Source organism: Sapajus apella, unplaced genomic scaffold (genome assembly GCF_009761245.1).
Source record: "Sapajus apella isolate SASKATOON/1434 unplaced genomic scaffold, GSC_monkey_1.0 scaffold160, whole genome shotgun sequence".
In the NCBI taxonomy this organism is placed as follows: domain Eukaryota; kingdom Metazoa; phylum Chordata; class Mammalia; order Primates; family Cebidae; genus Sapajus; species Sapajus apella.
The window spans coordinates 514,640-542,411 of NW_022437100.1; the positions used below are offsets into that span (position 1 = coordinate 514,640).

Sequence of the window (27,772 nt, forward strand, 5' to 3'; positions counted from 1 at the left end):
TTTTCCCTGGCTGCCTTCAGCCTGGGATATTGGCTTTTTTCCCTCCTCTGGACTCAGAAGCTCTGCCATCAGCTCTCCTGGGTCTCCAGCTTGCCGGCTTTCCCTGCAGATGCTGGGGCTTGTCCATCTCCCTAATTGTGTGAACCAGTTCCGTACAACAAATCTTTTGTTGTTGTTGTTATTGAGACAGAATTTTGCTCTTGTTGCCCAGGCTGGAGTGCAATGGTACAATTGTGACTCACTGCGACCTCTGCGTCCTGGGTTCAAGTGATTCTCCTGCCCCAGCCTCTCAAGTAGCTGGGACTACAAGCATGCATCACCATGCCCGGCTAATTTTGTATTTTTAGTAGCGACAGAGTTTCGCCATGTTGGTCAGGCTGGTCTCAAACTCCCAACCTCAGGTGATCTGCTTGCCTCAGCCTCCCAAAGTGGGGGGATTACAGGCATAAGCCACCGTGCCTGGCCACAACAAATCTTTTTATGCACTATATACATGTGTGTACACACACACACACACACACACACCCCTACAAGTTGAGAAATCTCAGATCTGAAAATCCGAAATCTGAAATGCTCTGAAATCTGAAACTTTTTGAGGGTCATTGTGATGCTCAAAGGAAGTGCTCATTGGGCAGTCTGAATTTTGAATTTTTGGATTTGGAATGCTCGTTTGGTAAGTATAATGCAAATACTTCACAATCCAAAAAAAATCCAAAATACTGCTGCTCCCAAACATTTTGGGTAAGGGATACTCAACTTGGGCACGCACACACATACACATACCCAGAGTCAATTAGTTCTGTTGCTCTGGAGGACTCTAGTATAGGCTGTTTTGTTGTTGTTGAGGCACAGGCGTTCTTTATATATTCAGGATTCTAAATCCTTACAGGATGTAGGATTCACAACTATTTTGGTCCCTTTGAGAAGACAGATGGTTAGAGAAGCAATTAATATGAAGTGGAGTTCACAGGGGGCCAGGAAGCTCAGGGCAGGAACCCCTCAGCACTGAAGCCCAATGCTGCTGGCACTGAGTAGGTGCTCAATAAAGAGTTATTGTCAGTAAAAATGAGCAACTACACTTGGATGTTGGGTGGGAACAAACAAGCCCTCCAGACGGAGCCTCAAGGAAGCCGAAGCCTGAGGCTGGTATTGCAATGAGCCAGGCCGGGGAGGAACAGTGATGTAGCTGAAGGAACAGCTTATGTGAGGACCCAGAGGAGAGGGAGGAATGGCAGTTTTGAGGCATGACACATTCTATGTAGTTGAAACACAGAATGCAGGGAATGAATGTAGGGTTGTGGGGGCTACATGGGGGAGGTGAGAGAGGAGAACGCAGGAGAGTAGTGAGAAGGGGAAATGTGGACCGGGCCAGACATGAGGGACTTTGTGGGCCGTGAAGGAGTTTGGGGCCCTCTGAGAAAGAGGGAGGGAGAACAAAGCTATGAAGCGTTAATGAATGAGTGGTAGCCGTAAGAAGGCTCTGTGCTCTCAGGGTCCTGGGAGGATATAGGGGAAGCTGACTCCTCCAGGCTCCTCGCAGTTTAAATTCTGGCTCTGTCCCCTATCAGGCAAAAAGTGGGGTCAAACAAATGGATTCAGGAGTCTCAGTAAAGATACTTAAGCTGCATCTACTCATCTGTATGACAGGGGCCGTGAGGAGCCTGCGGGCTCCAGCGACAGACTAGAGGATCGTGTCCTAAGCCCCCAGATTTGACCCTCACAAGGTCCCAAATAAAGGACACAGAAAGACATGTCTTCTACCATTTCCTGTGAATGACTTTTCCAAGGAGGTACAGGGAGACAGGAAACTGAGGCAGGGCGGTGCAACTGAGAGTGGAAATTGAGGGGGGGAGCCTTTTGTGGCACAGTTTGGAGCTCAGGCCTTCCCTCCTCCGGCGGCACTGATACAGGAGGAAGAGAAGGGAGCTGAGAACACCAGGCCTCTGTCCCATTTGCCGAACCACCTCTTGTCAGCAGTCTTCTGGGTCTAAATAAACCAACATCAGAGTCACCCAAATTGAATCTTCCTAGACTGATTGTGTCTCAGTGGCCACAGGTGCCTTGAGGACGGGAATCTTTACTGGGGAAGCAGAGGGGGAAAGAGGCTGAATGCTTTGGGAAGTGAATGTTTCGATGAGGTCAGCCTTCTAAAGTGTTTAGCTGTGTCGGACACAAGAAAGCACTCAGAAATTATTTGTCAAGTCAGGGAATACATGTTTGCAATTTTCACTTTTATTGGCTGGGTGGTTTGGGCAAGTTGCCTAACCTCTCTGAACCTTCCTGTAAAAAATAGACATTTCTTCCTTGGATGGCTACGGTGTGGATTAAGACGTGGTACCTTAGTCCATTTGGACTGGTATAACAAAATGCCTTAGGCTGGGTAATTTATAAACAACAGAAATTTATTGCTCACAGCTCTAGAGACTGGGAAGTCCAAGATCAAGGTGCTGGAAGACTGGGTGTCTGGTGAGGGCTCTCTGCTTCATAGATGGCATCCTGTTGTTACAGCTTCACATGGTGGAAGGGTGGAGAGCTAGCAGCCTCCCTCAGGCCTCTTCTATGAGGGCATTCACCCCATCCATGAGGGCTTGACTTCCATGATCCAGTCACCTCTCAAAGGGCCCATCTCTAGTACTATCACCTTGAGAGTTGGGTTTTGACTGTGAATTTTGGAGGGACACAAACCTTCAGACCATAGCAGATGGTATACGCAAAGTGTCCGGCAAGAAGGAGGGAGACGCAGCCCCAGAGCTGCAGTCCTGAACAGTCATATTCTCCAGGGACATGATTGACAGCAGAGGGCGGCTCAATCCTGACTCTCCCACCCATCCTTCCTCTCCATCGAGTCTGTTCTGATGCTCCTGGCTCTTCTTCCCCTCCCCACTAGTCCCCTGTCTCCCACCTCTGGGATATCAACCCATCCAGGGAGCCAGTGATCATTCATCACTCGATGAAGCTGGGCTGCTCCTGGTTCTTATCAAAACCACGCAGGGACAGATTGATTTGAGGCCCTTCCTCCGGCCTGAGCTTTCTCCTTCCTGCTCCCAGCCTCTCAGACAGAAAGGCATGGAGATAAACAGCGAGCCTCCTCTGATCATGACAATGAAGAGACAGAGCTGAATTCAGTGGATGAGAAAACCCAGACGGGGCTGCTGATGCAGGTGTCAGGCCGGTGGGTGGCTGGAGACTGAGGAAGTGGAATCCAGTGATACTCAGCCACAGAGGGGTGTGCTGGGTGGGGAGGGCTTCCTGTCATGCCTGAATTCCTTACTGAGCTAGCAAGTCCCCATGGATGGCACTATGGCAGGGGTGGGACAGCAGGGGCCTGGGGCCAAGCCCCGTTCTGCTCTGCTCTGCACTGCTATGTGGCCTTGAGTGAGTCACAAGCCACGCTGGGCCTTTGTGGCCACATCTGCATCAGGATGGGTGAAGCCCAGCATCTTTATTGGTGCCGGGTCCTGAGATCCAGCAGGATGGACCCCTGCAGACAGGCCCTGATTTCAGGCATCACATGGTCTTTGGGAGGGGTGGATGGGAATCAGATTGTCACATATTGTTTTTTTCATTTCACTTACAGGAGTCGGTGGGGGGGAGCTCTAATGTCAGTGGAGGTGATGCTCCAGAGTGGATTCCTGAGGATGAAGAGGACTGAACCAGGGAAAGGGGGGTGATGAGGACAGGGAGGCAGAATGGTCCAGACTGAGGGAGAAGGGCTGGGATGGAGGCTGGGTCATGCCCGTAGGCAGGAACTCTGTGTTTGGCTCTGGGATTTGATTCTATATAGATTGGGCAGTTGCTGGACAGCTTTAAACAGAACAATGTGATTTGGTCTACGTTTTGGAAAGAGCCCTTGGGCTCTGGGTGGAGAGTGGGTTGGGGAGGGGGAGGGGAGGCCAGGAGACAGGCCAGGGACCACTGCAGGGGTCCCTGGACACCAGGGTGGTTCCCCCAGTGTCTCCCAGAGACTGGGAGAAGCCAGCCCCCTTGACACGGTGAAGGTTGCAGTTTAGAAAGATGCCAAAGCCACGTTCCAGAGACTGACTGGATAACAGTCACATTTGAACAGATGTCTGTGTCTGAATTGGAGACTCTTTACAAATGGGAGACCCAGGCTGCCGGGCTCCCCTGTGTCACATCCAATCCTGCCCATGAGGGGGCCCAAGGGCGAGATAAACGGCCGAGTGGAGCATGATACGGGAGGCAGGAGGAAGAGGGCTTGGCGAGTGACTGCCGGGTCCAGCGAGGCTGTCCCATCATTCCACCTCCCCCGCCACACTCCCATGCTCCCTCCCCGTCCCCCCTCCACATATACTGCCCACTGCTGTCACCTTGCGCAGTGCACAGTGGTATGTTGGGTCATTAAGCCCTGCATTTAATTCCAGCTCTGCCTCTTGCTGGCTGTGTGTCCCCAGAGGGCCTCGGCTTTCTTGCCTGTGACAGGGGTAATGGGAGTGCTTATTGCTGAGGCTTGTTGAAAGGAGGAAATGAGATGCTGTGGCTTAGTAAATAGAACCCTCCCACCCCCAAGGTGGCCGCCATTGCTGCTGCCTCTGTTATCCCGCAGAGGCCTTAAGCCCTTGCAGGGAAGCCGTTTCCTCCTTGACCTGCCCAGGCCCCAGGCAGGGTTTTTCATGACAGGGTCCTGGAGCCTGGAGCCTGGCATCCCCCAGGAGGTCAAAGGGCTGTGCTCTCCCACATGTGGTTGCTGCACCATTGGCTGCCCTGAGTCTGGATTGCATGGTGTGGGCTGTCATTCTGGGGTGGAACAAGAGACACTGAGGCCACTCCAGGCCGGTGGGCAGCTGTCACTGTTGTCCTGACCTGCCTATCCTCTCGCAGGGCCCTGATCTGGTTTCTGGGTGAAATGCTCCGGCTCCCCAGCCCCAGTCCCTCCCCCTGCATTCTACAGAAGCCCAGCGTGGGGGGCCCCCTTCCTCTTCCCCAGCCCCACCTCGGTGTGTAAAGCTGGGCCCTCTGAGACCTCACATGAAGACCCCTGTCTGCATTGGTCCTGACTGTGGTCAGGAGCATGTGTGTGTGCACACACCCGCATGCCTGCCCACTGCATATGCCACTCACACACATTCCCACTCCCAGGCTTGTTCCCACATGCTCCACCTCTGGCTTACCTGCCACCTTTGTGCAGGCCTTGGCACCTGGCTGAGCCCCCTGCAGGGCAGCCCTTTGGAGTTTGCTGCGTTGTTGACTCAGTTCCCAGTGCTGGCCTCTAGTCCCCTCCGAGACCTGGGGCTGCCTGCTCTGAGCCTGTTTGCCACCCTGGATGGGGGTCTACCCATCCCTGCCCCTCAGCCTGCGTCCTGATGAGTTGTCTGCCCAGGGCTGGGCCCTCAGGGAGAGCCTCCCTGATTGCCCTGCCCAGGGTGGCACCTCAGAACACAGGGGAGGTGGCAGGGCGTGGGGTCTGGTGAGAGAGAGACTATCACTCCAGTGCTCCCTCCCCACCCAGGGAAATCTCAAATAACCTCCCCAAGGCTGTCTTGGAGAATAGCAGAAGTTATTCTGCAGGGGCGTGGCCGTTTTCACCCTCAGTATCTGATTCCACTTCTCATTTCCACAGGGGAACCCCTCTCCCACTCTCAGGCCATGAGCCCTGTGTGTGACCCACCCCACCTGTCTCCAATCAGGATCCCTCCTCCCGGCCTCTGTGTCTGATTCAGGATGCTGGGGGTGTGGTCCTGGAGCCTCCCTGTGCCGGCTGTGTGACTTTTGGCTAACATTTAAATTCTACGTGCCTTAGCTTCCTTGTCTATACAAGGGATATAACAATAGCACGCGTTTCATAGGGCTGCTGTGCAGACGGAATCCTTTAAAGGGCTCAGCACAGCGCAAGTGCTCAGTAAACATTAGCTACTAGTATTAATGGGACTAAATCTGGGGCCTTCTGATGGAGTGGTTGGGAACAAGAAGTTCTTTTTTTTTGCTGGTAATGCTGAATGTTCACCTTGAGCTGCTGGGGGAATCTTATCATCATGAAGGGAGAGTCCTCCCGATAACAAATTCAGCACAAAGGAAAGCAGTGCTCAGAAAGGGGAAAAGAGGGACTTAGTCCTGATGATATCATTTGAGTCCCTTGATCCAGCTGTTCCTGAAGACCTACACCTAACTATTCAGGCACATAAGCCAATCAAGTCCTTTGTTTCCTTCCTTTTTAGCTTGAGTTACTTGAGTTGGGTTTCTGTCATTTGTAACAAAAAGTCTTAATAGTATCCATCCATCTATGTGTCCATCCATCCATCCACCCACCCACCCATCCACCCACCCATCCATCCACCCATTCATCCATACATCCATTCACCCACCCATTCATCCATTTGCCCATTTGTGCACCCATCTGTCCATCCATCCATCCACCCATCCACCCATTCACCCATTCATCCATACATTCATTCACCCATCCATTCATCCATTTACCCATCTGCCTACCCATCTATCTATCCATCCATCCATCCATTCACCCACCCATTCACCCACATATCCACCCATGCATCATCCCTCCACTCACCCACCCACCCATCCATCCATCCACCCACCCACCCATTCATCCATTTATCCATCCACCCACCCATCCATCTACCCATCCATCTAGCTTATCCACCTATACATGTATCCATCCATGCATCCATCCATGCATCCATCCATCCATCCATCCATCCATCCATCCATGCATCCATCTATCCATCCACCTACCCATCCACAGACCTGCATTCAAACCCCAACACTAACAAATTCTATTTTCGTGGACTTAGACATCTCACTTCCCCTCTCTAAGACTTAGTTTTTCAGAGAATGGGAGTTTCATCACCTACCTTATGGGGTGGTTTTGAGGAGTAAGTGGGTAACCTCTGTAGAGTGCCATACTTAGTACTTAGTGTAGAAAAGAGGGTGTTCCCTTTCATTCCCTCCTATCACATCTTTTCCAGCTGTTGAAATCTGGCCCTCACCCCCTCCCAGATGCATCTAGAAAGCCAGTGCCTGACCAGGCCTGGGTCTTCCTGAGTATGCAGAGTCTGACTGGTACAGCCTTTATTGCTTCTCCAGCATTTTCCAGAAGAATGGTGTCATTAGGGGGTCACAGGGGATCGGGGGAGTAAAAAATAACATAAACAAACTGAACAGAAATACAGGAGGGTGGTAAGAGGGGCTGAGATTGGGTGTTCAGGGCAGAGAGGTGGAAGACCCGGGGCAGTCAGTGCTTCTTAGCTTTCAGCCACCAGAGTGGAGAATTCTGCAGAAGAAAATGATAAAGGAAAGTGAGTCAGAGGCGGGGGTGCAAAAGAGACTGTTCACCTGACTGTGGGACCCTGGGTGGTGCTTTCTCTGGGGTCTTGCGTCTGCTGCAGGAGACCCAGAGATTAAGTGTGAAAATGAATGAATGAATGAATGAATAAATGAATGAATAGGCAGGTGAGTGACGTGAGGTGGGAAATGATGGGCCTATCATATCTTTTGCTTCATCATGTCATACCACACGTAAAAGTATTAATAATAACTACAATAGTAATCATAGCAATAATAACAATAATAGTTTTCTGAATGCTTATCATATGCCCGGCACTATTCGAAATACTTAATAGGCAATATCTTATTTGCCTCAGGCAATAATTCTATCTGATGCATTTCATCATTGTTCCTATTCTAGGGATGAAGAAACTGAGGTTCAGAGTCCAGCAATATTTCTGGACTTCTCTGCTGCTTTTCTCCCCAGGAGAGGAGAGAGGACAAGGAGTTTGCTGCCACATGCCACTACGTGTCTCTGAGATGCCATGTCCCAGCTGCCGGGGAGCGGAGGTCTCAGGCAAGTCCCACCGCCCTAGAAAATGCAGTATTGTCTCGGCCAGGAACAGTGGCTCGTGCATGTAATTCCAGCACTTTGGGAGGCTGAGGCAGGTGGATCACCTGAGGTCAGGAGTTTGAGACCAGCCTGTCCAACATTGGTGAAACCTTGTCTCTACTAAAAATGCAAAAATTAGCTGGGCATGGTGACACACGCCTGTAATCCCAGCTACTCAGGAGGCTGAGGCAGGAGAATTGCTTGAACCCAGGAGGTGGAGGTTGCAGTGAGCAGAGATGGCGCCACTGCACTCCAGCCTGGGCAACAGAGCGAGACTCGATCTCAAAAAAAAAAAAAAAAAAAAAAAAAAAAACGGAAAAAGGAAATTGCAGTGTTGTTATGTGGGGAGAGCACAGGCTGGGGATTGAAAGTTAGGGGTTCCAGGCCTAGTCTGGCCCTATTTGCTGAAAAGTGTACCTCTCTGGGTTTCAGTTCCCTCATCCATCAGTGGAGTGAGGAGAGGGGCCAGTAATAATTCCTTGGGAGAGACAAATAAAAATCTCATTGTGAAATTGCTTCAAAAAGGCCACAAAAAGTATCTGGGACTCATCTGAGGTGAGCTGCATCCTCCCTGGACTTTGTATAGAAGACAACTGTAAAAACCCACCTATGCAATTTCTTGGTTTTCATCACCGTTCTATGCTTATGTAAAATACTAACATCAGGGGAGCTGGGTGAAGGGGTACAGGGCTCTCTGTACCATTACTGCAGTTCTTCTGTAAATCCACAATTATTTCAAAATAAAAAAGCGAAAACACACACACACACACACACATACACACACAACCAAACCAACACATGCCATGTTGTAGAAATAACCTGGCACTGTCCCTGGCCAGATGAAGGGACACAGACCTGGGCGCCTCACCTTTCCGAGGTTTGACTTAGGAAATAGACACCACCCTTTCCCGTCCCCAAGCTGTCCCCTAGGATAGGAAAGGTGGGTGACCCGGATATGGGGATGCAAGGTGGGAGAGAGTGAGGGTCCACCAGCTGGTCTGGAAACCCCCAGGCTCTCTGGCTGAGTGGTAACAGCAGTGCCAAGGATGGAGTCTCAAATAGATACCAAAACCACAAACACTCGTACAGAATCCCTCCCATAGGGCAGACGCCAGGGTGCTTGCTTTCTCAGCCAGGAGCCTGTGATCTTCCAGGACCTAGGTGGGGCAGGTGGTTCTTTTGAGAGGTCTTTTATTAGCAGTACTTTTATTAATTATAGCTAGTAACTAACATTTATTGAATGCCAATGTTGGAAGCATTTTGCATGTATTATCTCATTGAATTCTCATGGCTACTTCATGGGAGACACAGCTTTGTCTGCCTTTTACAGATGGGGAAACTGAGGCTCAAAAGTTAAGTAGCTTGACCATGGTCACATGGCAGACATGATTCAAGCTAGAAATGCTCTTAGGCTTCTTTCTTCTCCCCAGTAGTTTCTGACCTACTTTGACCTAGGTATAGAGTGACACCTGTCCCAGCTCAGATAGCACGATCCCATCGCATTTGTCCTTTTTTATTGACTTCACAGTCCTTGGCACTCTCTGAAATAATCTTATTTATGCACTTATTTTTGTCGTCTCCCCCTGCTAGAATGTAAACTCTAGAGGGCAGGGGAGCTTCTCTCTTTTTCACTGCTCTCCTGGCAGCCAGAGTGTTCCTGGCACACAGTAGGTGCTCATAAATAAACACTGGGTGGATGGATAGAGGGATGGATGGATAGACAGAGGGAGGGAAAGAGGGAGGGATGGATGGAGGGGTAGATGGATGGATGGAGGGAGGGAGGGATGGATGGTGGGGTAGATGGATGGATGGATGGAGGGAGGGAGGGAGGGATGGATGGATTAGGAATGGATGGATGGAGGGGTAGATGGATGGATGGAGGGAGGGAGGGATGGATGGTGGGGTAGATGGATGGATGGGTGGAGGGAGGGAGGGATGGATGGATTAGGAATGGATGGATGGAGGGATGGAGGGAGGGATAGAAGGAGGAATAGATGATGGATGGATGAATGGATGGATTGAAGGGTGGGTGAATGGATGTGTGGATGGATGAATGGATGGATGACAAGGGTCATGAGTCCTTCTTGGGGTTCACAAGTTCTGACTTATACCATATAATTCACACAACAGTCTAAGAGGATTCTAATTTTATAGATGGGAACATGGAGGCTGGAAAGTGAGGTGTCAGGGCCATGTGGAAAACAAGAGGCAGAGTGCCATGGTGCAGTCTTAGCTCACTGCAACCTACGCCTCCCGGATTCAAGTGATTCTCCTGCCTCAGCCTCCCTCCCGAGTAGCTGGGATTACAGGCGCCCACCACCACACCCAGCTAATTTTTATATTTTTAGTGGAGACGGGGTTTCGCCATGTTGGCCAGGCTAGTCTCGAACTGCTGACCTCAGGTGATTCACCAGCCTCACCCTCCCAAAGAGCTGGGATTACAGGTGTGAGCCACCATGCCCGGCCAAGTCAGGCATTTTGGAGCCAGACTTTGGGAAGTACTTCGGAGCTGTGGGGTTTTTGAAAGCCCCTTAAACCAGCCCCGCTGCCCACCCTGCAATCTGCTCTGAAGCAGTTAGGATGTCACAATAGCCACATGCCCTGGCTTTCTGCAGAGAACACAGAATTCTAATTTTATCCCCTCAGAACCTTGAACAGGGAGCTTTGTAGATAAATTGAGGGCAGAAGCCACCTCTTCCGTGACTTTTATATCTGCCTCAGGGCTGAGCTCTTGGGAGCCAGGCAATTAACTAACAGGTCTCCTAGCCACACGCCTCCTCTAAAATGCTCAGGTCTATCCTTAAAGAGAAGCAAATGACCCACAAAGATCCAGGAAACCCTAGGTCAGTTGAATTGGCTATAGGTGGGATTCCAGGATAGGGAATGGAGCTTTGCATGATGGAGTTCTAGTCTTGACTTCGCCATCTGGATAAGACATCCATGCTGTCCCTGGATAAGACGCCTCATCCTCCCTGGTCTTGGTTTTTTTACAGGTGAGTGTCAGGTGTAGAAGACGCCTTTCTGACTCTCACATGGTGTTTGAAGCGAGCAAGCTGGGTTTAACTCCCAGCTCCCATTTCTTCTTTCTGTGGCCTTCAACTAGATACTTTGCCTCACTTGTAAAATGGAGCTCATGATAGTACCTAGTTCCTTAAGTCGTTCAGAGCAGCCAGCACTGAAGCTCTCGGTCACAGGCCTGATGCATGGCAAGCTCTCGTTATCTGGCGGTGTTGCAACCAAGGTGTTTCTATACCTCAAGCCACTTTGACACCAGGGCTATAAATGCCTGGCTGCTGCCTGGCAAGAAGTGGTGGCTCTAAATGGCACTGTCACTGGTATTTGTTAACATTCTTGTTGTTCTTGTTGTCATTGTTTATCTCCATTATCCCAGCACTTCCTGCCTCCACCCTGGCGCCTACCTACAACCCTCCAGCAACCCTGGACCTAAGTCTGAAACTTGTTCTGTCACTACCTGGATAGGTGGCCATCCATCACTACTTTAGCTCTCTGAGCCTCAGTTTTCTCATCTGTAAAGTGGGTATAACAATGCCTGCTTGCATGACTATTAGAAAGACCAGAGAGGATAATTTCCCTGGCACATAGCAACTGGCTTACAAGCGTTAGTTTCACCTCTGTGGATCTTGCCAGCACAACAGACACAGGTTGGGGCTTTGACATAACATTAACCACAAAAATCCTGAAACTAAGCAGGACGAGGAAGATATAAACAAAGGACACAGAGAGCCTAAAGAGCAACCAGCTGACCTGGTACGAGTTTCCAACTCATCTATCCCAGCAGAGCCAGCATCCCATCTCTGCCACACCCATCCATGACAACTAGTTTCCGATCCTCAGTTTCTCAATAAAATAGGGATACAGGGACTAGCTCCTTATAGGGTTATGGTAAGGGCTCCATGAGATAATGGAGAAGGAGAGCCTAGCGCAGTGCCTGGCACACAGTGGGAATGCCACTACATCAGCTCTTAATGTTGACAGGCAGGAAAGACAGTTTCTTTGGAGGCATCCAGAATGTTCATTCTCTTCTAAGACTCGCCAGTACGGCATTACGTTTGCAGTCTAAAACCTCGCCCAAGACCCCCTGGGGCCAGTTCACAGATGTCATCATTGTCCAATCAGAAAGAGACAAAGGAGGCAGAAGGTGGGGACAGTTGTGGGAGGGAGGCAGCAGAGGGAGGTTCAGAGGACTGGAGGATTCTGTTCTTTTCTTTCCCTTAGGAAACTGAAATTAGCCTAATTAGGTCTGCCCCAGTCTGAGGCCGTGGGGATTGGACAAATTTAGAAGCTATTGACAGGTGAGACCAGCTCACACTGATAGCCCACAGCGAAACTGAGTCAGCGCCTGGAGGGCTCTTTCCCTCCCTCTGTCGTGATGATGACTGGGATGAAGGAGCTGAGCCGGCCTCCTGGTTTATCACCTCGCCTCTAAATAGCTCCCAGGCTAGGTTTCTTATAAATTGGTATCGCAAGCAAGGATCACCTTCCCATCCCAGAGAACTGGGAGGCAGGGTCACGCAGGGCCAAGCCAGACAGCCGCAAGGAGGCCGCGTCAACAGTTCTGGGGCTCGCTCTGTGCCAGGCACCGCGAAGTGTGTTATTCCATTTCATCCTTGTCAGCTCTCTTCTTTTTTTTTTCAGGGAAACTGAGGCTGAGTGTCACTCAGCTAGGAAGATTCTAACAGGTGTGGCTGGGGCCAGGGTGCGTCTCTTCCTCAAGGGTTGGTGTTAAATGGCCCTGCATTCTGATTCCAGCTGCAACCCCCAGAGGCAGAAGGAGAGGGATGCATGGAGAGGGAATGTCTTTTTCCACCCTAGCAGCTGCTCCCTTTCGCAGGAGGCCAGTTATATAAGGAAGGCTGCTTCCTCTCCCCTTGCTAAATCTTTTCTAGAGCAGCATAAGGCCAGAGCTAGGGAAAGTCCACACGGGAATAAAAGGAGCAGATTGTTAAGCACAGAAGCCATTTATAACTAAAACGTCTCAGCTCAGCTTAGGGGAGGGAGTGGTGGAGTCAGGAGACCCGGGTCCCGTTGGGCCAAGGACTTCCTATGTGACTTTGGCACTTACTGCCTACGGGGCCTCAGTTTTCACGTCTCAGTGGGGATCACAGTGTCCCCTAGACCTCACTCAGCTGGTACCAGGGTGCAATGAGATGGGCAAAGCACTGGGCACCTCTGGGCTGTGCCCTCAGGACCTTGGGCTGGCCTTGATATGCACATCCTGCCCTGCTTGGAAATCAAATCCCTGTAGCAGCCAGAGGGCTGGAATTACAGGGAGAGGGGCAAATTCTCCTTCTATCCCTCTCACTTTTCTCCTGCTTTAGACCCAATTTCCTTTCTGTTGAGGATTCCACCACTTTCAGAAGGTTTTAGGTGTCTTACGAGCAAAGCATTCCCATAAATTTCCAGAACATTCCCTTCATTCGAGCAACAACCCTGTAAGGTGAATATTTTCCTCCCCACTTTCCAGACGTAGGAATGGAAGTCCTGAGAGAGGAAAAGATACAGCCATTCCCACTGCGGGTCTCCAGTATTTGGCTTGCTAATTTCTGCCTGACTCAGGTGCTCCAGCCCCCAGGCCTTAGGGTACCACTCTGCCTCTCAAGGTAAATAGGCTACTTAAGGATAAAAGAGAACAGATTTTGCCAGAGGGAGGCAGAAAAGGCAAATTCCTTCAGGCGTGTGAGTGAGTGGCGAGGGGCTGCAAGGTTAGGCAGTAATCATGAAGGCATTTTTCGGCAACAGAAGCAAAATGCAAACCCCAGACTCTTGAGATACACTGAAAGCCGAGGACAGGAGATCCATCACGGTGAATGGGTTTCAGGAAGGACGTAGCTAGGACTGTGTGCATGCATGTGTGCACAAGGGGAGTGAGGATCTTCTCTGCAGCAAGATATTAGAAGTCAAGGTTTGAAGAGGGCCCTGATGCTTCGTAGCAAGTTGCTCTGCCTCCCTGGGCGTCAGCTTCCTTGTCTGTACCCATAAGAAAGATATCTTGTAGAGCCGTCGGGAGGTTTGAATGAGCTAAAAGAGGTCAGGCCTGTGTACAGTACTTGGCTCACAGGAGGTGGGAATGGGTGCTCACCTTGATTCCTGTCGGTCTGCACATCCTGCGGGGGCAGGCACTGAGTGTGGAAGGCCTGGGCTGGGGACACATTCCCGTGTGAAGCAGGATGGCAGAGGGTCCTGGCTGGACCACCGAGCCTCCATCCTAGCTCTGCTACAGAGAGACCCTGGGCACGCCAGTTCTCGCAATGCCTCCGTTTCTTCACTTGCAAAATGGGGATAGTGGCGGCATCTACTTCCTAGGATTAGCGAAAGGCAGTGGGTCTCTAAGTGTGGTTCCCCAGATCATTAGCACCATCTGCTAACTTGTTAGGAATGCAAAAGTGTGGGTCCCGCCCAAGGAATCAGACACTCCTGGGGCCTGGCACAGCCATCTGTGTTGCCAGAGGCCTCCAGGTGATGCTGACAGCCACTCCCAGTTGGAGACCCGTTGTGAAGGTGAAGCACTTGAAAAGGCACCTGCCACATAGCCTGCCGTGTCTGCTTTTTTGTGCCTGGGCTTTGCAACAGCAGCTGCTTAAAAAAAAATTTTTTTTTGACACCCTTCACCTCTTTTTCTAGCTTCTCTTTCCTTTTCAGCCTTAACCTCTCTCCCCCACCCCCATCTCAGCTCTGCACCAGCCTTTCAGGGTGGCCTTTGAGAATCAATCAACCACATCTATAAAAGCCTTTGAGCTTCCTGGAAGAAGTTGCCCCAGAGACAGGAATGCAAAGGGTTATTATTAGAACTTTGTCTTCCTGCCCCCTCCCTTCAATACGGGAGCTTCAAGAACCTGGTAAATATCACTCACCTACAGAAGGACAAACAGAGCTGGGAAAAGGCAGTCCCGGGCACCTGCTACAGACGGGTCCCCACAGATCCCCACCCTCGGCTTGCCAATCATCTCCCCCTACATACACAGTTATGCATCCTTATCACTGCACAGTGCAGCCCAGAGCTGGGCACGTGTTCATTCATTCATTCATTCAACCCATAAACTTTTCTTGTTCTCCCACTATGGGGCAGGCCCTAGTCTAGGTTCTGGGGTTAGAACTGAACAAAACAAAGTTGCTGCTCAGCGGACCTGACATCCTAGTGGAGGAGAAAGAAATAGGCAAGAAGTCAAATAGATAAAATCATCTTATGGTAAACTAAACTGAATGAGTGAATGAATGAGTGAAGCAGGCAGCACAGGTCATGTGCTTCGGAGCTCAACAGACCTGACTTCAGATCTTGATCTTTTCTCTTCCTAGCCTAAAGAGTTTATACAAGCCCTTAGCCTGTCTGAGCCTCAGTGTGCACATCTATAAAACAGGAATCCTAATAGTATACGCTTCAGTGATAGCTAGGAAGATTAAATGAGTAAAATGCTAAGCACAGTGCCTGGCACATGTTGAGTGCTCAGTGAAGTTAGATGCTACTGCCATCACCATTCAAGGTCACACAGCTGAGCCTACCTAGTGAAGTGGTCCTCTGTGTACAGGTTAATCCACTGGGATATCTGTGAAATCCCAGAGCTGGAATGCACCCCCGCAATTGGCTAGTGATCTGCTCCATGGTTTTACAGATGAGGCACTTTGTGATCACAGCGGGTCTTGGACTTGCCCCAGATCCCACCAGGACTTGAAGGCATCTTCCAGCTAGTAGGTGGGGCTCAGGCCCTGTGGTCTTTAGAGGGAGTGACAGCAAGGCAGAATATCTGAAACAGAATGTCCTGGGACCCCAAAGGTTCTGCTTCCCAACTTGCCGCCTATTGAGCATCCTTGTACCCACCCTTCCTGCATTAGGGGGCTGGAAGTGAGGAAGGGGGCATCTGCATCCTCCCACTTCAGAAGCGTGAGCTGTGGGGCCCCACTGCCTTAGCGTGGTCTGTGCTCATTGTTTACTTTATGTCTTGCCTGTGAGCTCAATGGTGGCTGCACAGGTGGGCCTGGACCATGCTATTGGGTTTGAATCCTGGCTCTGGCCTTTGCTGGCAATGTGACCTTGCACTCCCTCCCTGGGGTGCTCTTTCTACATCTGCACTTAACGTCCTCTGTAATCCCAAGGTCGAATGAGGTAACCGAGTCCAGCCCTAGGGTGGATGCACATGACATCCCCAGCTAATAATTCTTTCCTCCCATTGTTGGCAAAACAATCTTCTTGCCCCTTTCTGAATATACCCTAAACTTTCCAGCCCTGGCTGATGCCAACGCCTTGCCTGGACCCCACTCCCTCTGCCCCCGCAGTCTGCAACATAGCCTCCAAGTCTGCACAAAATGCCTGCTGCCTGCACCTCTGCCTCTGGTTGGCACTATCGCTCATTTGTGTATATGCCTAGAGCTGCAAGCAATGTGCAGACAATAAAAACGACGTTGCATGGCAGGGCACGGTGGCTTATGCCTGTAACCCCAGCACACTGGGAGGCTGAGATGGGTGGATCACTTGAGGTCAGGAGTTTGAGACCAGCCTGGCCAACATGGCAAAATCGCATCTCTACTAAAAATATAAAAATTAGCCTGGCATGGTGGTGTGTGCCTGTAATCCCAGCTACTCAAAGGCTGAGGCAGGAGAATTGCTTGAACCCAGGAGGCAGAGGTTGCAGGAGAGCTGAGATTGCGCCACTGCCTTCTAGCCTGGGAGACAGAAGGACTATCTAAAAAAAAAAAAAAAAAAAAAGATGGCATTACAATTGCCATTTATTGAGCATTTACTATGTGCCGGGCCCTGCAGGCCACATTCCCATGTTATAATGCCTAGTTTACAGACGAGGAAGCTGGGGCTCAGGGCTAAAGAGCAGCTGCTCAGGGGCACCCAGCCAGGAAACGGGCCTGAATTATTTTTACCTCCTCCATTGCCAGGCACAGAGTTGCTACTTACTCAACATCTGCTGGATTTGTTAAGAGAGGTTAGTTGATGCTTTAAGATCTGAGTGTGGCAGAGAGGGAGGCAGAAGGGGAGGGAGGGAACTGGGCCAGGTCTGGCTTTGGTTTTTCATGTAGGTTGTCTGTGAGCAGCCAGCCATGAAGACCCGGCCCAGGGCTTCTGAGCTATGGCATATTGGCTGCAAATAAAAATGGAAGGCAGGTCTAGAGGCCTGGATCAGGGTTCAGGTGGGAGCCAGGCCTTGGGGTGGAGCTGTCTGAGAAGCAGATTGGTGGGAATGGAGTGTGAGGGACAGTCTGCCAGGCACCAGAAACCCCAGGAGCGGCCAAGCCAACAATGCCTTTCTGATACCCTCTTCTCCACTCCTTTGAAGCCACCTCCCTCCTTCCCAGCCACAAGAAGGGTAGCTGGCATCAGATGGCCAGGGGACCCCCTGCATTTGACCTTGATAGTGATTCTCCATTCTCATTACTGGCAGGAAAGAAACAAGCGAAAAAAGAAATGAACAACAACAAAATCCCCGTAACTCACACTTGTACACCTACTTTCATAATCCTTATACCTTTCCCAAAGCAAGTTTGTTTTCACAGAAACTTAATTTTCACAACGAGCCCCAATAGGTCTTAGGAGAAGCTCATGCATCCCATTTGCCAGGCAAGGGAACTTAGGTGTGCAGAGGTGATGTGTTCAAGGTCACAGCTGGCAAGGGGCAGAGAGGGAGCAGAGCATGGGGGTCTGGGCTTACACTCAGGCAGCAGATGTTTATGAAGCACCTGCTTTGTGTCAGGTATCGGCTAGATACCGGGGCTAGAAGGATGAATGCAACCTATTTCCTAGTTTTAAAAAAAATAGCTAACAAACACGTATATAGCATTTACTCCATGCTAGGCACTGTTCTAAGCACTTTACATATTAACACATCTAACCTCATAACCACCCTATAAGAACTCTCATATTTTCAGTTCAGAGATGAGAACACGGAGGCCCAGAGTAGTTACCTAATTGTACAAGTTCACACACTAGAAAGTGGTAGGGCTGGGATTTGAACCCAGAGAGCCCGGAGTCCAGAGGCCAAGCATCTACACACAGTTTTCTCTGAGACTAGCAGAAAAGCCTATCATGGGAGCAAATGGCAGCTTAGCATGCTGCAAAGACTCATCGAGACGCCGCTCCACCACTGCACCCTAGCCCTCTGCACTAGGCTAAGCACCGTCAATGTCCATTTGCCCACCTGCAAAATGGAGGTAATTCCCATAGAAGTCATAATGCTAAGAGATGGCAATGCAGGTGTGCTCTATGAGTGCCACACGGAGCCTAATGCAGAAGGAAGTGGACGGTGGCCACCGGCCTCTCGCCTGTGCTGAGATCGAAGCTTGCAAAGCAAGGCAGGACCAGGTCTTCCCTGTCCAAATTCCCCGCTGCTTTCTGGCTTACTGTTTTTCCTGGCTCTGCTGTGAGGTTAGAATAGTATACTTGAGTAAAGCCCTAACAGATTTTGAGACTTGGGGTCACAGGACACCAGGACAAGATGCTGAGGAGGACAGGAGTTAGGAATTTCCCACCTGGAATCTGAGAATATGAGAGGCAGAGGATCCTTGGGGATTAGCCGGCCTTGTTTCCTTGGATTACAGATGGGAGACAGAGGCCCAGCGAAGGAGAAACCCTACCCAAGGTCGCAGAGCTTGGATCAGTACTTATGCAAAAGTGCAGGCAGAGCTCAGGAAAAAATCCCAAATCCTCCCGCATCCCCTATCCAGCAGGAAAAAAGAGAATCTGTTTCTTTAGGTTTTTACATTAGGATAACACACCAGTTTTTCTTTGCCTGGAGTATGTGGCAGAGCTCTCAGATCTAATTGACTGCCTTTTTTCTTCTAATCTTGGGGAATGAGGGACCTCCATACCACCCCTTCCTTGTGACAGACATAGCTTCAAACTTTTTGCATCCAACACCTCAAGATCCACAATATGCCCAGACCCCAGACCACGGCTACCCACCGTCAACCCCAATTTTGCCATCTCCATCTTTGTCTCCAGCAGCCATCAGCGTCTTAGTTTCTTTAGCAGACAGGTCTCTGGCATCTGGGGAGAAGCCTTTTAGGATGAACCTGGAGGAGAAAGGAAGAAAGCCGGTGAGGACACTGGATGGAGGGTGGGCTGGTGTCTGCGTGGGGAAAGGGGCGGCTGCACTAGGTAGCCTGGTTGGTGGCTGTGCTGTCATGGGTGAGTATTCAGGGAAGGACAGGCTGTCCTTGGCGAAGGGTCGATCCCACTTCAGGGAGGGCACCTACAGCGGTTAATTTTTTTTTTTTTTTTTTACTTATCAAGCACAGACCTACATTCTATACATTGGTTAATTTATTCAACAAATATCTGCTAACAGCCATTTCTGTGTCAGGCCTATGTTGGAAAGGGGGGTCACAGTGGTGATCTTTGGAAGGCACTGGAAAAAATAAGGAGGTCATGTGCTCTGAGAGAGACAACACGGCGTGATGGGCACAATGAGAAGAAGTGGAGGAGGGTGCTCAAAAGCCGTATTCACCCACCTAGGGCAAGGGGAGGAGTGGGGAGGTGATGCCTGGAGGACAGGGGGAAGACAGCCTCTGCGAGTGTGAGAGAGAGTGTGTGTGTGTGTGTGCACGCGCGCGTGCGCACATAAGTGTGCATGCATGTTGGATGTGAGTGGGTAGAACGTGAAGGTTCTAGACAGAAGGTACCCTTGTGAGATAGTTTTAGGGGACAGACAGGATGGGTGGGCAGGAGCCTGCTTGAAAGGCCTCTTTTTTTTAACACCCACCCCTCTTCTTTTTTTGACAAACTCAAGGCTATCTTGGCCAGAAAGTGACATAAGGCAACCTGGGTCAGTAGACGTGGCTGGGTGGCCGAGGGGATTGTGGCAAGAGATGCTTTTGTGGATAGAGACATACATTTTGTTAGCCACAGCCTTTTCCTTCTCTGCTTTTCTCCAAGGACCCCTGGACCCCTAAAGCTGGTTCTGCATCCCTGGCTTGCCCAGAAATCGCACCAGCCACACTGGTACAGGAAGGCTGGGGTCTACAGGATGGTGGAAAGTGTCTTTTAGACAAATGAAAATCAATGAGATACTTAAGTGAATGCTTTCTGCCCTGCCTGTGGTGTTAGGCAGCAAGAAAGACTGCCCCTTCATTTGTATTAAATTATTAAGTAGCATCATTCCATTAGCAATATTAAGTGGCTATAATTTAACCTAGTTAGTTGCACTTTGAGCAGAGGTTTTACTCTTCCGAAGCAGCTGCGCCGGGAAGCCTTCTCCCCTGGCCCCCTGGGTCCGAGCCCTGCCTTCACGCATGGTTACTTTCTGTGAACGGGGCAGAGTGAAAGGCATGTCTGATGGACACTTGGAAGCCAGAGTCCCAGCCCCCACTCCCTCGTGCGCAGCCTCAGGCTGGGCAGCCCCTGCAGGCCTCTGCTTACCCCAGCTCATCCTCCTCGATGAAGCCACTTTTGTCCTTGTCCAGGATGTGAAACACCTTCTTCACGTCGTCCGCACTCTTTTTCTTCAGGCCGACCATTTGGAAGAACTTTTTGTGGTCGAAGGAGTCAGCAGCTGTGTCGGGAAGAGTAGGGTCAAACAAGGACCAAGAAGGGCAGTAGGGAAGGGTGGGAGAGTGGGGGACATCGAGGCATTCATTGATGGATTCCCACATGCCAGTCATGGGGAATGAGAGGTATCCACCTCCATTGGAGGGCTGAGGGAGCCCGGGCAAGGGAGGATGCCCTGTCCAAGGTCACACGGCTGGGAGTGGAAGAGGTGTGTTCACACCCAGACCTCCCTGGCTCTCAAGCCAGCCCCCACACCCTGCCTCCACTGCACACATTGCTGATGATGGGAGTAGCACCTAAGAACCAAAGACTTTTGTTCTTCTGAGAACCTTGCGTCCATGAAGCCTTTTGGGTGCCAGTTGGGTGGGAGTGGGCTGGGAAATTGAAGGTGGCGTGAACGTGGTAGCAGGAGGAGGGTTGAACTTCTTTCTTGGCCGCAGACTATGTCACCAGAAAATTGACATAGAAAGGACAAGTTTCTCTCAAGGTCACACAGTGTGAGGAGGAGGGGCAGACCCAGAAGTCCTGGCTCTGCGCAGAAATCCATTTCCGAGGCAGAGGGAAGGGGGTGTTGGGAGGCTCGCAAGAATTACCCAGTTAAGTTTCTTCCCAGATGGGCTTCAGGTGAAGGGGGTGGGGTGTTGGGAGGCTCGCAAGAATTACCCAGTTAAGTTTCTTCCCAGATGGGCTTCAGGTGAAGGGGGTGGGTTTCCCAGGACCCTGGGAGAGTGGCTTGTGCACAGGGAAGGATGTGCGAAGCAGAAAGGAATGGTGGTCCTTTTCAGCCTGCAGTTTTCTATGTCTTGGGGTCCTCTTTTAGAACACCCGGGGAAGGGTACAAGTTTTGATCATGTACCGTGTGTGTAGGGGGTGGCTGTTGAAGTCATGTTCTCTTCCCCTCAGCACTGGGCTAGAGGCAAGGAAAGTTGCCCTGTCCACTTCCGACCCTAGGCTGAGCGACCCAGTTCTAGTACCCCTTCTGCCCAGCTAGGTGACCTTGGGCAAGTGTCTGTCCTATCCAAGCCAGTTCCCTGATTTCCCCATCTCGGCGACACGGGAGGAGGAAGGCGGGCGTCTAAGCGCTGAAGTCCCGGGCAGCTCGGGCGGCTCAGAGACGTGAGACTGCCAGTCTCCTCCCCAGCCCACCTAAGGAGGCTGGAGGTTTGAGTCGCTGAGGATGCCCCGTGCAGGATTGGGCAGAGCTGCGCGCCGGCCCCAGAAGGTCACCTGGCCCGCAGGTCCGTTGCTGAACCCCAGTAAGGGAACTAGGACACTCAGGGGGCCCGCAATGGCTACCGCCTGGCGGGAAAAGTCCTGTCCAGAATGAGGGTCCAGGAAAGGGGTCTCTTGGAAAGGAGGATGCGCCCTCTCCACGTGCCTTAAACAGGACGTCTGGAGAGCGCATACAAGGACCCTGGAGGTCTCTCCTCCGACCCTGGTCTCCCTCCTTGGTCCCGGACCCTGAGTCCTCCCAGCGTAGCCACCCGGCCGTCGGCACCCTCAAGTTTCTGCTACTTGGGCAGGGCGCCCGCTTCCTCGCCCGCTCCCCGCAGCCAAGTCCCGCCCGGACAGAGTTTAGGAACTGCCAAGGACGCCCCCGCCCCGACCCCGTCGGAGCCCAGCGGGAAGCCTGGGCAGGAGCGCGCGGGGCCCCGAGGAGTGCAGGGGCGCAGGCGGTGGACTAGGGGAGAGGGATGGGGAGGGGAGCGCGCTGCTCACCGCTAAAGGCTCCCACCGCCTTCTTGATGTCCTCAGCGTTGAGCAAGTCTGTCATCGACATCCTGCAACTGTTTGAGCGGGCAGAGCAAGTGCGAAAAGATTAAAAAGTGCTTTTCTCATCATTTCTGCTCATATGACCAGCGCTGCAGTGCTGCGCGCCGAGCGCACGCCCGCCGGGCCTGGCATGGTGCCAGGGGCCCGGGCTCTGAGCGCAGCGGGAGAGGCTCAGTACAGCCTCGCGGCTGAGCAGCGCCGGCCACGGGCAGGAAGGCGCGCGGACCTGCTCGGGCTCCTGCACCGCCAGGCCAGGGGTCCTCGGGATCCCAGGGGCTGCGGCCAGGACACGAGGGGAGGGGGCCATCTCTGGGACTTAGGGGGCACCGGCGTCACCAGCGGAGTCTGGAAGTCCACCTGCCGTCAAGGGCACGCAGGAAGTGCGGGACCTTCGATTTTGGCACCTCAGAGGTTGTTCTGCCGCCTGGGGGAAGATCTTGAACCCTCAGGGGCCAGCCTGCACCCCGGGACCCGTAGACTCTGCTCCCTTTCTCTCTCCACTCCTACCTCAGCCTCTGCTCTGTTCTGTCCTGGATGCAAATTTATGCTGCAAAATCTGAGCTCTGAGGCCGTGAAACCTGACCTGACAGACTCAGGAAGGAGGTGGCAGGGACAGGGATGGGCAGGAGTTGCTGGGGCCTCATCCCACATCTGGCCAGGGATGCACATTCTAGAATCTGATTTAAATTTTTATTTTTTAATTTTTTGCTGGCTTGAGTTTTCAAAGAACAATTCTCAGATCTCTTGCTTTACTGGTCTCCTGGGCCCTGGGGTCGTGGGTCCAGAATCCCACTGCTCCCATAAACTTTTTTGGGCAGAGTAGGTTGGGGGAGGCTACTTGGAATTGCTATGCTCCCTCCCAGAAAGCCCCGCATATGTTTGGAAGGAGGATAGCACCTTCAGACCACACTTTCTAGACAACATAAGCAGGCATAGGGGTCTGAACTTCACCTCTGGAATATGGCACGGTGCTTCTCTTTATGCAGCCAGAGACCAGTTGTGTTCTTCCCCAGGGTTCCCAAGGTTTCAAACTGCAATCTGCTGCTTCTAGACTGTGTGAGCACTGGACAGGGAGTCAGGAGGCCTGTGTTCTAGATCCTGGGCTGCACTAAGTCCCTGGGTGACCTTGGGTTGTGACCTTTGCTGGGCTTCTGTCTCTCTGATGTGTTGATGTCAGTGGTCCCTTGTAGTGGGACCTGGGAACTCCAACTTAAGGTATGAGCAGGTAGGCAGGGTCTGGGGCTGTGATTGCCCTGGGTGGTGTGGACCAGGGAGAGCAGCTGTTCAGCTGCCCAGTAGCTCAAATTCCCTGACACTCACTGTCAACACTGTCTCCTGCAGCTCAGCCATGGATGGCTGCCCTTCCTGGAAACCTTAGGACACCACGGCTGGCTCTAGCTGCCCCCTCCCTGTGAGTCAGCTCCTTCAGGCCACAGCCTGCCAGTGGCTTCCAAGGCACCCAGGCTGCAGCTCCTGATCTGATGCCTCTTGGCTCCAGGACTTCCCAGGACCCCTCAGCTGCCCTGGCCCCTGCTGCTACTGCTGTCACCTCTGCACCTTGTCCCCAACTGGGCTGCTGACTCACACATCGGGCTCCTCTGCTATCATTTCAACTCCCAGGCTCTGCTCACTCCAGGGGCCTAGTTGGAGAACTGATTTCCCCAGCTGAAGGACCCTTCAGCTATGCCAGTGGAGAAACTGAGGCAGCAGAGAGTCTGTGAGTGGCCGAAGGACACATGGTGAAACGGTAGCAAGCAGGGCCCACCCCTGGGCTCACTCACGTGGAGTTAAGTGACCCTCTGTGTGATCCTCCCTGATCACCAGCTCCATCAGGCCCCACACATCTCAGCCACACACTGGCTCCTGGTGAGCCCCTAAGCAGTGACCCTGTGGCAAAGGCTGGAGCCTTGACAGGAGCCCAATCTTCTTCTCTCTCCTTCCGCTATCTGCCTGCTGCTGAGTTCTCCCATCAACTTGACACTCCCTCCTGGGCTGAGTCCTCCCAGCCACAGCACCAATGTCATTAGGTCAGCCCATCAGCCCTCAGTAGTCCTCCTCCTGCCTCCTCTGCCCTCTGGGTCCCCTTTGATGGCATCACCAGATGTCTGGCTCCACCCTGGGGAATCTGAGGCCCAGCCACCAGGGAAGGGGGAGGGGTTTGCCCCAGGCCACACCAGGAGTCTGGGTGGAGGAGCAGGATTGGGTACTCTCAGCCTTGCACTACCCAGCTGCCTTGCTTCCAGCACCCCCTGGGTCACTAGGGACAGGGAAGCTGTCTCATCCCTTCCAGCTGTCCAGCTGCATCCCTCTTATCCTCCAACCTCGGTTGCTGCCACTCACCTCAGGTGGGGGTGGAGGGCTGGAGCCTGCACTGAAAGGCTGTGCTGGTGGGAGGTCCTGTCAGGAAGTAAGCCTGGTGGTGGGATGGCCACCTATATAGGCTTCTGGTCTGGCTATTTTTGGGCGGTGGCACTCCCTGCAGCCCCTGGCCCCCTCCCCTTCCGGTGTCAGGTACTCCCCAACCATGGTACTGGGTGTCTGTATCACATTCAGCCTCCCTGGACCCATCAGGCCAGGCCTATTAATAACTCTTGGCCCCTGCTTCCCTCCAGCACCCAAAATTGAGGCCCAGGCAGGGCTTGCCTCTTCCATGAAGCCTCCCGTGACCACTGTAGATGGCAGTCATGTTTCCTTCCTCCAAATCCTGCCAGGAAAGGAAAAGAAACAGCAAGGAAAAGAATGAAACAAGAATTGTCCTCTGTGCATGGGGCTGGGTCCCATTCTTAGGCTTATATGATCTCTCACTCCAGTCTTGCCAGGTACATGTAGCCGCTCTCGAACATAAGTGACCTGCTGCTCAAAGCCGTGGGCCTGGGGCTGGGAGCAGACTCAGCACTTCAGTGCGAGGATCTAGTGCCTGGTAGGAGGAGATGTTCTGCAGATTCTCAGCCAAGTGACTTCCTCTGTCTGTTTCAGTCTTTCCATCTGTAAAATGAGCTCAATCCAAGGTAAACTATGCTCTCTAGATGCGCTAGGGCAAGGGGAAAATGGACCCCCTGAAATTGTATGCAAAATGTCACATACACATGACGTTTTGAGAACGAAGGCCCTAGCCAGGCATGGTGGCACATGCCTGTAATCTCAGCTACTCGGGGGGCTTAGGCAGGAGAATCTCTTGAGTCCAGGAAGCGGAGGTTGTGGTGAGCTGAGATCGTGCCATTGCATTCCAGCCTGGGCAACAAGAGTGAAACTCTGTCTCAAAAACAAACAAACAAAACATAATGAGGAGCAAAGGCCCAAGCCCTTTGTGATTTGCAAAGAGACCTCTGACGTTGTCTGTCTTGGATTGGATATGACCGTCCAGGGATGTGTTTTGAGAAGCATGAACAGTCAAATAAATTCAACAAATATGTAGCAAATATCTAATCTGAACACCATGAAGTGTTCCTCTCCTCATCCCTAATCTGAAAATAATCTCCAGGGCACTGAGATTGTCAGTGGTGGGGTCTAGTGCTTGACAGTGACATGAGGAAGCCCAGGCTCCATGTGAAGGCTGTTTGGAAGCTCCATGGATACAAAGATCCCAGACTGGGCTGCGTGGGGGAAGCTGGGGCTGGAGCCTCCTTGAGTGTGGTGCTGGGGCCTGGGTGAGGTTGGTGGTGGTGGTAACAGGGAGGAGCGTGCAGATGGGGGGGGCATCTCTAGGGGAGCATCTTCCAGACTTGGGGCAGTGGCATGAATAACAGGGACAAATATAAGTGGACCCTAAATTTTCAAGTTGGGGTTTGCTGAAGAAGGAAGGTGTTGATTTTGAAGGCAGGGAGTCTAGGGAGGAGACGATGCTCATTTGGGGGGATGATACAATGAGTGGTGTTGAATCCTAGGATGTCAGGGCTGGGAGGGCCTCCGTGGTGATCGGCTACAACCTGCTGCAAACCACATCATGTTATACATGAAGAAACCGAGGCCGAGTTGACTGACCCAAATCCCCCAGAGAGTAGTGGAGGAGCCAAGAGTGGCTGCCGGGTTTAGGGGGGCTGGGGAACACCCCGGCGGAGATGTGTCTGAACTCTGGAGTGAGGTCAGGGCTGGACACAGGGGACTTTGGTGGTCATCAGAGAGGTCAAGGAACTGAAGTTGTGGGCATGGCTGAGCTCAGGGAGTAGGGATGCAGCAGAGCCTTGAGGAGGAACCCTTGAGGAGGATCCGTGGCTGGGGCCTAGAATATAATCACACTTCTTTGTGGAACACTGTGCTGGGTCCTGCGTGCATAGCATCATACTTTGATTCTTGTATGTGGGAAGTAAAACAGTTCCTCTCTAAAGTTTCCTTTCTTGTTAAAGAATAAATCATAAGTGTGCTGGTAATTCTTTGTGAAGCGCTATCCTATGTAGCTGATAGACAGGCCACGCTTACAGGCACGTAGTCCATTCTATGTCCTTGTACTTTAACCAAGATATCTGTGCTGGATGTGCTCACAGGCATGTCCCAGCTCTCCATGGCCTTTACCTGTTTAGAAAAGTTTTAAGTTGCTTGCCAGTCGGGTTTTAGTTTAGATTGCGAGGTCTGGCTCCAGCCAACGGAGATCAGACGTAGCAGTAAGGACAACTCCAAATGCGTAAGGAATACATTTGTGTGTTTTCCTTTGTTCATTGTACTCTCGTCGCAAGATGGCTAGCGGGAGTACCCTTCCTGCAGCCCAGGAAGTAAAAATTGCGTTGCTGAAAGATCCTTTGTCTCAGTGCCGATTTTCTTTGTGGCACCGAGCATCTATTTCTAACATTGTATCCCCTTAAGAAGTAGGCAAAACCTTCTTCATTTTACTGATGATGAAAGAACAAGGCTCAGAGATTGGGCAGCTTGTCTAAGGTCACAGAACGGAGGTAGGATTTCAGCCCAGGTTCTCTGACTCCAAAGCAATTGCTCCTTTCTACCACACTATTCTGCTTCTAGGATGAGACCAGAAGACCGGGGCAGCACCTACCACGGGTGAATTCTTGGGAGCCCAGATGGCCTTCCTCTTTGTCCCCATAGGTCTTCTTCATGTAGCTCTAATTGAGCAAATCTAGATGGGCTGAACCATATCATGTGTGTATGTGTGTGTGTTGCCGGGGGGGATTTATTGAGCACCTACTGTGTACCTAGTGCCTTATGTACTTTGTCTCAGAAGTTTGAAGAAATAGTGTCTCAGAGAGGTTTAGTGACTAACCTAAACCTAAGGCCACACAGACAGGAGGTAAATGAGAGAGCTGGGATTTAAACTGAGCACTTTCTGATTCTGAAGCATCTTTCCCCCTACAATACTTACAGCAGGGTAAAGATGTCCTAAAGCCTGAGTCGAGTATCTGGAAATGTGACCCAGTTTCTTTTGCTCTGGATCTGTGTTAATGGAAGCAGCCTTCATTTTATTAACTTGGTTAATTTTACAAGGGCCTTGACGTCAGAATATGGGTTTATCAGTCAGGTCTGCTTTGCCTGTAAGTGATGAGAGAGTCTGACTCAGGCCAGCTTAAGACAGCAGGGGATTTGTTAACTCATGCAACTAAAAAGTCCAGGAAGGTTCAAGCATGGTTTGAGCCAGAACCCAGATGCCCTTCAGGAAGATGCTGTTTCTCTTACTTCTCAGCTGTACCTTGTGCCAC

At 51.6% G+C, this 27,772-nt stretch overlaps 1 protein-coding gene and 1 long non-coding RNA gene across 5 annotated transcripts in view; both read right to left on the bottom strand.

Moving 5' to 3' along the window:
* Nucleotides 1-2,478: 2,478 nt before the first annotated feature.
* Nucleotides 2,479-24,574, bottom strand: PVALB (parvalbumin). Of its 4 annotated transcripts, none has more exons than XM_032266657.1 (5): nt 24,471-24,574; nt 22,077-22,144; nt 20,229-20,361; nt 18,774-18,883; nt 2,479-2,660 (listed from the first exon to the last, which is right to left on the bottom strand). In XM_032266657.1, the coding sequence occupies exons 2-5, from the start codon at nt 22,135-22,137 to the stop codon at nt 2,638-2,640; spliced, it is 327 nt and encodes a 108-aa protein (XP_032122548.1). In that variant the 5' UTR covers nt 22,138-22,144; nt 24,471-24,574; the 3' UTR covers nt 2,479-2,637. The 4 variants fall into 4 exon arrangements, with proteins under 4 accessions (XP_032122548.1, XP_032122545.1, XP_032122546.1 ...); XM_032266654.1 differs by lacking the exon at nt 2,479-2,660 and adding an exon at nt 7,028-7,246 and having other exon boundaries at nt 24,471-24,573; XM_032266655.1 differs by lacking the exons at nt 2,479-2,660; nt 24,471-24,574 and adding exons at nt 7,028-7,246; nt 22,638-22,695.
* Nucleotides 24,575-26,429: 1,855 nt separating this feature from the next.
* Nucleotides 26,430-27,772, bottom strand: part of LOC116542028 — a 20,955-nt gene continuing 19,612 nt past the window's right edge. The window contains exon 3 of the long non-coding RNA XR_004265047.1: nt 26,430-26,595. This is a non-coding gene — a long non-coding RNA (uncharacterized LOC116542028). The remainder of the gene's footprint in view (nt 26,596-27,772) is intronic.